Source organism: Manis javanica, chromosome 13 (genome assembly GCF_040802235.1).
Source record: "Manis javanica isolate MJ-LG chromosome 13, MJ_LKY, whole genome shotgun sequence".
NCBI classification, from domain to species: domain Eukaryota; kingdom Metazoa; phylum Chordata; class Mammalia; order Pholidota; family Manidae; genus Manis; species Manis javanica.
In genome coordinates, this window is record NC_133168.1 from 55,787,535 (window position 1) to 55,798,677 (window position 11,143).

The following is an 11,143-nucleotide window of genomic DNA, read 5'->3' on the forward strand; positions in this document are numbered from 1 at the left end:
GAATTCATTAACACCAGCAATATTTATTGACTATCTCCAAAGGTAATGGGGCTTGAGTCTAGACCCTTGATAGCAGTAAGTTGAATAAGCTTTTTGAACATTCTTGTTCAATTAACCTTGTTAAACATAATAGTCTTATTTTTCCCATTTTTCTTTAGGAGCTTATCTAGTAACTGGTATGGGGGATGATATTAATTTTTTTTTAAATGAAAGCTCTGGTGAAAAAATTATATGCAATAAAGTGGAGAAAATGTATTGTTCCATATAGGTTTCAAATATTAAGCTAAATATTCTTGCCTAAGGATATTTAGAGAAGAATAAGATAGCTGAATCAGCCCCAAATCTTTTACCTAATGTTCATATCACAAATGGAAGCAATTATAATTGCTGGCAGAAATGAATCATTCCAAAACTAGGTCCATGCAGGCAATTTATTTTATTCACTTGCGATTCCATTTAATTGGAATGGTCCCCCAAAGCAGAAACCTATTATTTGATGACTTAAAAAAGTTAATTTTCAAAGGTCTTATCTGAATATACTTTGAATATATACTTACACGGCACACTTACACATAATTAGAAATGTTACTCCAGACCTCATTGTTTCCTGAAGAACATCAACACTTGAAAACCAAAGTCCCTGAAATAGCCCATAGCGTGCAATCACAATCACAGCTTTAGCAACCGAACTCAAGATTTCCCCAGGGAACTGGAAGGATGGGCTTTGGTATAATGCCTTCCAGTGCTGTTCCTGGAGAGTTGGCACAGTGGGCCATTTGCAGACATTTTCTTGAGTGTCCACCTGTGGTTTTGGTGGGGGGAGGTGGTAGTGGGTGGCAGGAAGGTGGCCCTACTAGTTCCTGGGCATATGAACAGGAGGACTGGTTGAGACTGGGCTCTCTCTCTCACCAAAGTGGGCTCCAAACATGTACAAAAGCTGGCCCAGATGAAGGGCTGCCAATGATGTTGCCAATTCCTGATGTAAAACTTATTTTTCTGCTGTGGTAGTAATACTCATGGCTTCAACATCTGGGCTAGAAGTGTTGCGTTCAGCACAGGGGTGGATGTAAGGAGGAGAAAACAAAAGAATAACTAGAGAAATGGGTCTTGTGGCACAGCATTTAAGGGGTAGGAGGTTGGGATCCCGGTGGGGATGGGTAGATAAGAGAAGTGAACGGAAACAGGTGGAATGCAGCGATTTCAAGCTTGCTCATTCTCACTCCATACCCTAGCCGAGTCCAAAATTTTTAAGTCACACGTACAATAAACCCTCTTATCAGCGACCTGGCTGAGCAAAAATCCCTCTGCTGCTGTTGAGTTTAAGGGTCCGGCCGTTACTTTCCAAGGAACGAAATTCAGATCAAAGGATCACACAAGTATTCGCCCGCAGAGAATAAGAACTTCCTTTTTCTCTTTGCTAAATGGGATGGAAACAGTTCACAAGTCCTGCGGGAGGCAGACGTGCCCTGGCTCAGGGAGGTGAGAGGTAGGGGTTTTCCTGCTCCGCAGAGAGGCCCGCGAATGCCTCGCAGGCTATGATTGGTTTCCGGGTATCTGGAGAAGCACTGTTAGTCTCCGCGCTGTCCAGGTCCCGGATTCCAGCCCCCGGCCCGCCGTCTCCCCTGCCTCCTCCGCCGTCCCATCCCCCTAACGCGGCCAGTGGCTCCCCGCCCATCCCTGGGGGACCGTTGTCCGCACCCTCCACCCCTCGCTCTACCAGAACCGGTAGAGGCTGCTCGCTCCAGAGTTAGTTTTCGCTCTTTTGCATGTTTCACATTTTTGCCTCGCTTGGAACACGTGTCCCTGCCCCCGCCCCTTGGTCTGCAGCCCCTCGAGGCCTCGGCTCCCTCTGGAAGCTCCCCTAAACCGCGCGCGCAATCCCAGGTCCCGCTCTGGAAGACGCGCGCACTGGGGAGCGCGTTCCCGGGGCGGGAAGGGGCCAGCCTCGGTGCCCTAAAGCACGCCGGGGCCAAGTCTGGGGCTGTGGGTTTCTTCAGCGTGGGAGCGTTGGCGCTCGAGCACCACGGAGCCTCACAGCCCGCCGGCCCTGACATCCCTTCCCTGGAAGACAGCTGGGCCAGGTGCCTCCAGCTCTGGGGGAAGGAGGCTGGGGAATGCTGTCACTTGTCGTGGCTAATAAACGGGGCTTGACGCGGAGAGCTGTTTCTAAAATCTTCCTTTAGCTGTGTCCCGGATCCCCCAAACCGCGTCCCACAGCTCAGAGCCGGGAAGAAGCGGCAGGCGGGAGCAGCTGCCGCTGCGGAAGGAGAGGGGCCCGCGCGGTGGGCTCCGGCTGTCCGAGAGGCGCGGGTCCGGTCCCGCTGGCAGGAGCTGCCCGGTTCCAGCCACAGGGCCGCCTCCCTCACGGTGGAACCCGCGCGGGACACAACCCAGCGCAGTTCGTCACCTACTTAAAAAACCGCTGTCGCTAGGATTCCCGCCACTCCTCTCAGACCAGCCCCCAACCCCTGCCACTTTTCGGAGTCCTCCGCCCCCGTCACTGCCTCCCTGGAGCTGCGGGGCAGTCGGACGCGGAGCCGCGGAGCCGCGAGGACGCCCGGCTGGAGCTGCCCTCTGCGGCCAGCCGGCGCCCCCTGCCCTTCGCCGCGGCCTTGGCACCCCGCCGCCTGGCTCCGCTCCTCCCGGCTCTCCTCTCCGCCTCGCTCTCCTCCCGCAGGTCCCGGAGCTCCTGCACCGCTGGGTGCGGCGCGGTAGGCGCGATGCGGCAGCTGTGCCGGGGCCGCGTGCTGGGCATCTCGGTGGCCATCGCGCACGGGGTCTTCTCGGGCTCCCTCAACATCCTGCTCAAGTTCCTCATCAGCCGCTACCAGTTCTCCTTCCTGACCCTGGTGCAGTGCCTGACCAGTTCTACGGCGGCGCTGAGCCTGGAACTGCTGCGGCGCCTCGGGCTCATCGCCGTGCCCCCCTTCGGCCTGAGCCTGGCGCGCTCCTTCGCGGGGGTCGCCGTGCTCTCCACGTTGCAGTCCAGCCTCACGCTCTGGTCCCTGCGCGGCCTCAGCCTGCCCATGTACGTGGTCTTCAAGCGCTGCCTGCCCCTGGTCACCATGCTCATCGGCGTCCTGGTGCTCAAGAACGGCGCGCCCTCGCCGGGGGTGCTCGCGGCTGTGCTCATCACCACCTGCGGCGCCGCCCTGGCAGGTGAGCGGGACCCGCGCTGACCCCCGGCCCCCCACCCCGACCCCACAGGACCGAGACTGTGGGGATCACTTAGTGCACCGCCCTCACTTCCAGGGGAGACTGAGGCAGAGAAGCGGGGAGCCTTGAACGTGGTCGCCTGGCTTGCAAACAGGACTTCTGAGACCCAGCGGAGCCTTTCCCAGAGCTCTAGCCTCCTCCTTCAGAACCCCCACCCACCCCATTTGTCTCGGCTTCCGACCCCCGCGCCTGTCTCAGGGTATCACCCTTCCCGCCCCCACCCCTTGGTACCCCATGACCCCTTCTTTCCCCCGGGAGGGGTGAGAGAGCCGCCGGAGCCAAGGAGCTGGAGTCCCCAGACCGAGCCGGAAGAAGAGGGGCCGTGAACTTCCTCGGGTCACGCCGGGCTGGAGTGAGGGTAGGGAGGACATTCCCAGCCAAGCTTGAGCTGCCAGGGCTAGTTTTTGGGGTCTCTGGCGCCGCGCAGGGGCTTGCGAGGCAGAGGGGCCAGGATGCAGAGCCACGTGCGAGCCCGGCTTGGAGGACTGACGAGATGGGAGCCACCCGGAGCGGGAAACCTCTATTCCGGGGTCCGGGGGGAGGCATTCTTCACCCGGCGCCCAGCCCGCCCGGAGTTAGAAGCCATTAGCTGGAGCTGCCTCTCCCTTCTGGCGCCCTGCGGAGGGGGCAGGGGTACCACGAGCCTAAGTGACCTCCACGTCAGTTCGGGGGAGCCACACGCCCACCCCGAGGGCATCTGCGCTCTCCCCGGGGCTTTTGCGTGGACAGAGGTAGACAGGTTGCCCGGGTATACGGCAGGGAAGGCGCCTCTCCTCCTGTCTCTAACTGGGCATTGACCGATCTTGGCTCTTCATTTCATACCCATGCGCCGAGCGCGGTTGCAAACCCCGTCTACTTTCCAACACAATGCGTTGCCCCAGGGAATCCCCACCCGCGCCAACCCGCTGTCTTCTCTTTCTCCTCCCTGCCCTGGCTCCGCTGTCCTCCTGGTGCGCTGCAGGAGCCGGAGACCTGACCGGCGACCCCATCGGGTACGTAACGGGCGTGCTGGCGGTGCTGGTGCACGCCGCCTACCTGGTGCTCATCCAGAAGGCGAGCGCCGACACCGAGCACGGGCCGCTCACCGCGCAGTACGTCATCGCCGTCTCTGCCACCCCGTTGCTGGTCGTCTGCTCCTTCGCCAGCACCGACTCCATCCACGCCTGGTCCTTCCCGGGCTGGAAAGACCCGGCTATGGTCTGCATCTTCGTGGCCTGCATCCTGATCGGCTGCGCCATGAACTTCACCACGCTGCACTGCACCTACATCAACTCGGCGGTGACCACCAGCTTTGTGGGCGTGGTGAAGAGCATCGCCACCATCACGGTGGGCATGGTGGCCTTCAGCGACGTGGCGCCCACCTCCCTATTCATTGCCGGTGTCGTAGTAAACACCCTGGGCTCCATCATTTACTGTGTGGCCAAGTTCTTGGAGACCAGAAAGCAAAGCAACTACGAGGACCTGGACATGCAGCCCAGGGGAGAGGAGGCGCAGCCAAGTGGAGATCAGCTGCCGTTCGTCATGGAGGAGCTGCCTGCAGAGGGTGGAAATGGTGGGTCAGAAGGTGGGAAGGCGGCAGGTGGCTCCACTCAGCAGAGCGGGCAAGAGGTGAGGGGTGGCCCCGGAAGAGCCCCACTGGTGGCCAGGAGCTCACAGATCTCAGACAGCCCTGGAGAAGTGAGCAAGAGGTCATTAAAGGAGACTTACCTCGAAGTGTGGAGATTAGTTAGGGGAACCAAATACATGAAGAAGGATTACTTGATAGAAAATGAGGAGTTACCCAGTCCTTGAAGAGGAGATGCCTGTATGTATATATGTACATACACGTATTTTATACGTTAGAGATAACATATTTTGATGAGGGTCCGCCCAATTTTATTCTGTGAGGAGTGGGGACGGGAAGCAAAGAAATGGATGGAAGCCAACAACACTAGCACATCTGTGAATTATTTAGCATGAGTTTACCTGAGGCATCACAGAAACAAAAGAATGTGAAGGTGCTTGACAAAGAAAGGCAGCAGTTTCAGCTGCGGATTCCTGGCACGTAACTTTTTTGTCATTCCAACCATAACCAAATGTCTGCATGTACCAAAGTTCCTCAAACTGCACCCCCTTCCCCCAAGATGGAGTGTAGAAAGGATGACAGCACTTAACTCAAAGATTACACACAGGGGCACATTTTTGATGATTGTTAGAATTACGATTTTTATGACCAGCTGTGCAAAGAATACTTTATTGAAATGACATATATAAACACACTAAATTGATGTTTACTGTTTCTTGTCATCTGAAATACCAAATTTAACCTTTCTTTACTTATGCTTTTTTAAAGTAAGTGCTCTATTCTATTATGTATTGGTAGAAAATGTTAAACATATTCTGAAAATATGAGTTCTTAACTTTAAACATGAAGTTTAAAGTTGGCTTGTGGTATTTATAAAATATTTTTAAGGTGGCTTTCTTTATTGCTTTATGATATTCATTACTGAACGCCAGAACTTTTTTAAAAACCAGGTTCACTGTGTCCAATATTCTTCCAAGCAAACGCAATGGCTGAAATATAATTCAGTATTAACTGAAGCCCAAACCGAAGTGAGACCATCCTATTAAGTTGTACCGCATGTCCCAAACCATGTTACAAAAGGAGCAATGGCTATATTCACTTATGATATTTTTCTATCTTAAATTTGTCAAAATAAAGTATGAATCTATCTGCTAAAAGATAAGTGGTTTTAGACACATTTATGCTCTACTGTTGGTGTGTAGCTTGTGTTTGCCTTTAAAGGGTATTGTCGAGTGTCCACTATGCAGGGGCCACCCTATGGGGAGAGTCCTAAATTAGCATGACTATTTAGTTTAGAACAACCACCACAGTAAACACACTCTTATTTTCCAGCCAGGGAAACTGACAAAGTGAAATACAATAGGCCTCAGGCTGCAGGTTGAAAGCCATCCACAGCTGCATTCAGTTTGTAAGGAGTTTGAGCTTTAATAACAGAATGCACTGAGAGGGAAGCCTTCCTGTCAGCCCCGTCCAGGAGAGGTACTTTAAGAGTGAAAGCCCTCTTACTTGTTAGCATGTTCCTGAGACTGTCAAATGGTAGCATCCTATATTTTTCTTTATTTTCTGAAAAACCCACAAAGCAAAAGCAGACGCAAAGTGAAGTCTCAGCTCTATCAATTCTCACTCAAGGAGCTGGTATGTGTGATTTTGGTGGTTTGTGATTGGTCCTGGTTTACTGAATGTCAGGGTTAGTTTATTATTTCTGTAGGTAACTCTATAAACCATTTAAGTTAGAGGGGCCCTCACTGGGTTGCAGTTAGAATGGTTGGCTTGGTTCATGTTATCTTCTTTAAAAATAAGCATTAATTTTAATGTCAGCTTGCTACAAACCAACATCCTGTTGCAACTCTGTGAGGCTGAGAATTAATGAAAAGAAGCAAAGTTGATTGAATGTATATATATTTTAATACCACTGCCAGATATATGGATAGGATGATTGTTTTTCACTAAAAAAATCCCCTTTTTAGTTAATGCTATGGGCTTGCATTTATTGCAAAAAAATGAACTCTTACCTGTCAATGAACTTGTAGAGTTTGTTGGGTTAGAGTTCTCCAGAGAAACAGAACCAAGAGGGTGTATGTATCTCTGTATCTATGTTTTTCTATCCATCTATCATATCTGTCTATCTTCATCTATCTATATCACAGACTAAGAGAGGGAGGGATATTTTAAGGAATTGGTAATTGTGGTGGTTGGCAAGTCTAAAATCTCTAGGACAGGCTTGCAGGTAGAAAACTCAGGTGGAATTTTTCTCTTGCAGTCTTGAAGCAGAGTTGCTGCTGTTTCTGCAAACCTTGGTCTTTGCTTTTAAAGCCATCAACTGATTAGGTGAGGCCCATCCACATTATGGTGGGTAGTCAGTCCCCTTTACTCAAAATCTACTGGTTGTAAATATTAATTACATCTCACAGATGTCTTTACAGCAACATCTAGACTACTGTTTGGCTAAATGACTAGGTGCCATGGCCTAGCCAACACAGACACCAATGGTAGGAGGGGACAGAGTTCAGGGGTTGAGTACAGGGAAAACCCTGGGAGATCGAAAGTGGAAGTTCTGTGACATCCATTGGTTTGTGCAAAGCTTGGAAATCTCTGGATGACACGAAAGTAAGTCATAGGGCAAGGCAAAATGTGTCAGTGCCTGGAGCTCAGCCACAGGAGAGCATAAACAGGTGGCAGGCCTTGCCTAGCTTCCAAATCCTTCCTCCATTATCAGTAACGCTGGAGCCCATCTATAGATTTAGGTTCTCCCTGACCATTGAGCTTTAGTAAGGCTTTGAGTTAGGTAGGAATGAGGCTTTTGAGGCATTTCAAGATATCACAGCAGGAGGGACTGAACTGGAAGTCGTCACTGTTGCTTAAATGACCCTGTCTTTGTGCCCCATTCCTGGCAAATTGGATTCTCCCTTTTTCTGAGATTATGCACCCACTTTGTGCCCACTTGGGTGTCTGGTCCCTGACTTGGCCATCTGTTCCTCTGTTAGTTCTTCAGGATGGAGGCCCTGCCTCATACCCACTTGCCACTTCTCAGCTGGACTCTGTGGAACACAGTATGATGTCAGACAGACGTTCTCAGTGCTGGCCCTGCTGCCAGCCCTCTCCCCTAAATGCTGTCTAGCCCTCTCTTATTAATTATGATGTGATCATCAGAAGCACTGGGACATATGAGTGCCCCAGTGTGCAAGTGAGAGGGTATGGGCATGCTACTGTGGATGGAGGGCAGAGCTGAAGCAGTGACCTAACTTCTGTAAGATAACCATCCTACAAAAGTCATCACTTGTTGTCAGAGGGCCTAACAGTCTGTGTGTTTTATAGCACTACTTCACTGGAGACAAAGCTTGGTGGAGCCTGCAAGTCCTTAACCCACTGAAGGGGGACTTTTTGCATTTTAATTTGGGGAATTTCTATTGACCTGTCTTCAAGCTCATTGAGTCTTTTTTTCCAACCTGATGATGAGCACATCAAAAGCATTCTTTATTTGTTGTCACAATGTTTCATTTTTTTTTAAAGTTCTAGCATTTCCTTTTGATTCTTCCTTGGAGTTTCCACCTCCCTGATTACATTACCCATCTGCTCTTCATGTTGTCTACTTTTTCTATTAGAGCCATTAGCATATTAATCACAGTTTTAAAAATCCCCTGTCTGATAATTCCAAAATCTGAGTCACATTGAGTCTGGTCCTTATGCTTGCTTTGTCTATTCAGTCATGTTTTATCCTTGCTGTTTAATGTGCTTTATCTTTTTTGTTGTTGTTATTGAAAGCCACATGATGTGTGGGATATTAGGAACTGAATTCACTAGGCTTCTAGTGTGAGATTTCATGACAATACAGCTAGAAGTTGGGCTCTGTGTAATGTTTGTTGCAATTACAGGTGCCAGAGGCTTCAGATTCCTCTAGTATCCTTTTTTAAGTTCCCTGTTGTCTTTGAGCTTCTCTGAGAATTCCTCCTTAGATAGAGTTCTACACACTGCTGCTCTCCCAGCTGTAATCCACTCTTAGCATGCTGAGTGGAGCCATGTTGGTGTGCTCATAAAATGTAGGGGAGGGGAAGTGTTTTACAATCCCATTATTTTATCTTGGTCTTTTAGTGTGCTGTGTGGCTTGGCTGTGTGTCCCTCCCCTTAGATGGGACAGGAAGGCCAGAGGAAGGCCTAGAGTAGGAGAAATGCCCCTCCCCAGAGTGGGATAAGGTTCTGAAGTCTTTGCTTTGGGAAAGTAGGCCTTTGTTATAGAGAACCCGCTGGGGCATATTTCACAATGATTATTCTTTCCTTCCCTCTGCCAGAGTGCCAAAGTTTTCTGGGAGTCAAAATGGGTGCTCCCCTAAGACTGGTCCCCAGGAGTTTCTCACTCTCATGATAGTCTGTATTCAGTCTCCAGAAATTTGTAAAATTTACCATTTAAGTGTTTCTACCAATTTATAGCTCCAAAGGCTCTACTTTGGATAAGATCTTTGCTGTAACTTTCTGGATTAACAGAAACAGATTTGGAGTGGCAGTTTGCTCTGTGACTTCAGTTCTCTGATAGGTCCTAGAAAAGTAATTGATCTTGTTTGTTCATCTTTTTCTTGTTGTACGGGTGGAAGTCACAACTTCCAAGCTCTTTACATGTTGGAGCTGGAACCAGAAGTCCTGACTGAAGACTTTTGAGAAGCCTGCTCAATTTCTGTAAAGACAAAAGTTGTTAAGGGAAGCTAGACATTCCTAAGGAAGGTTCCAAAAGGAAAACACACAAAGCTACTGGTCCTTCTTGTACCTCCTGCACCACTCCACCCCCACACCTCATGTTGAATTCTGGCCACTCCTGCACACAAGGCATGATGACACATGCATGAGTGTGGGCAAATTTTGCATGCCAGTGCGTTGTGACCAAAAGTCAATGCTCATTGAGATTGGAGTGTCATGGTAGGTGTCCAGAGTATCAATTCTCCCTTGTCTGTCTTGGGCTACTTTATTCTGGCATAAAAGAAATCTCTCCTTGTAACTCTGGGAGGAAAATCCTGGGGCAAAGTACCTTTGAAACCAAAACCAATCAAAGGGAGAAATAAAGTTTAAGAAGCCCTTTAATTTCTTACAAGCAGTCTTCCCATCTCTCTCCTGACCAGGCTGCAGCAGAAGAGAGTTCCACCTCACCTCTCTGGTCCAGATGAGCCCTCATAGGCCCATGTAATTACCTATTGATGTGTAGATGGACTTCTCTCCATCACTTGGAAACACCTACTGATATGCAGATGCACCAAAGTCAGGCCAGAGATTCTGGAAATATTGCAATTTTATGCACACTCCTTTTCCCATGTTTCAAGTATCTGCTGTGACGCCTCAACTGTCACGTTACCCTCCAAGTGATAACTGCTGACCTGACTCATCTGTTGCTTCCATTCCTGGATACCATGTCAGGTCTGCCAGGCTGGACTTCATCACAGCATATGCTGAAATTATATCTTCTCCCTGAGCCCCCTGTCCCCTACCCTGGACCATGACACACACAACAACTACTTATGATTCTGGATGTATTCCTCTCCAAACCTGCTTTGTCCTGCTCCTGAGATGAAACAGCAGGGTTTGGAAGAGAGCCTGTGAGGAGAACAAAGTAGAACATAGAGTAGCAGGATGCATGACTAGTAAAATGGATTCTTAATCCTCTTTGGGGACCATCCCCTCCTACGTCTCAGTTCATGTGGTTCAGATGGTATTGACTTCATCTTTCTACCCTCAGTGTAAGATTCAGGCCAATCCAATCAAAGCATTTATTTCCTCCCCCTGAACATTCAGGTCAATCAGGCATGGTCATAGGACCTGGTCAGAGCCAACGAAGTGCAAGGATACTTCTGACAAAACTTAAGTTGCATATTTTTTTCTTAGTGGACTTGAACCTAGGAGATGGGGTGGGTGGGACAGACATGTTGCTGCCGTCTTGTCACCAGGAAAAGATGTAATAGAAAGGAAACAGCTCAGAGAGGTATACCATGGAGGGAGCGGGGAGAGACAGACTGAGTGCTGGTGTCCTCACACGGCCCTGCGGTTAAACTGACTTTCACTGAAGTTAACAGTATCGCTCAGATTGTCAGTTACATAAAACAAAGTCTTTTCTGTTGTTATTTGCTTAACTCATTTTGAGTTGGGATTTCTGCCACTTGCAACCTAAGGAGTCCTAAGTGACACAGATTTAAATTAATTGTTCTCAGCCAACAGGGTAGGATCAAGGATCAAAAGCAGTTTTCTGTTTGTTGTCTTTGTTTTTGTTTTTGATTTCACCACACAAGCTGTGATCCCCTGCACCCAGCTGGGGATTAGATATGCATCCCTGGTCTTTCACAAACTATCATAGCATGATCACCCATGGTCTTACACAACCCATCATTT

At 49.4% G+C, this 11,143-nt stretch overlaps 1 protein-coding gene across 1 annotated transcript; it reads left to right on the forward strand.

Annotated features, from left to right (window-relative positions):
- The first annotated feature begins 2,606 nt into the window (after window positions 1-2,606).
- Window positions 2,607-5,931, forward strand: SLC35D3 (solute carrier family 35 member D3). Its single transcript, XM_017644907.3, has 2 exons — window positions 2,607-3,159; window positions 4,178-5,931. Exons 1-2 carry the CDS (start codon window positions 2,721-2,723, stop codon window positions 5,005-5,007), a joined length of 1,269 nt encoding a protein of 422 aa, XP_017500396.3. The 5' UTR covers window positions 2,607-2,720; the 3' UTR covers window positions 5,008-5,931.
- The last annotated feature ends 5,212 nt before the right edge of the window (window positions 5,932-11,143 follow it).

What these genes read in the sequence shown, in the direction of transcription:
- SLC35D3 (XM_017644907.3), top strand. Translation starts at nt 2,721, where the DNA reads ATGCGGCAGCTGTGCCGGGGCCGCGTGCTGGGCATCTCGGTGGCCATC. An exon ending in CTGCGGCGCCGCCCTGGCAG is followed by an intron (nt 3,160 to 4,177) that starts GTGAGCGGGACC and finishes GGTGCGCTGCAG; the next exon opens with GAGCCGGAGACCTGACCGGC.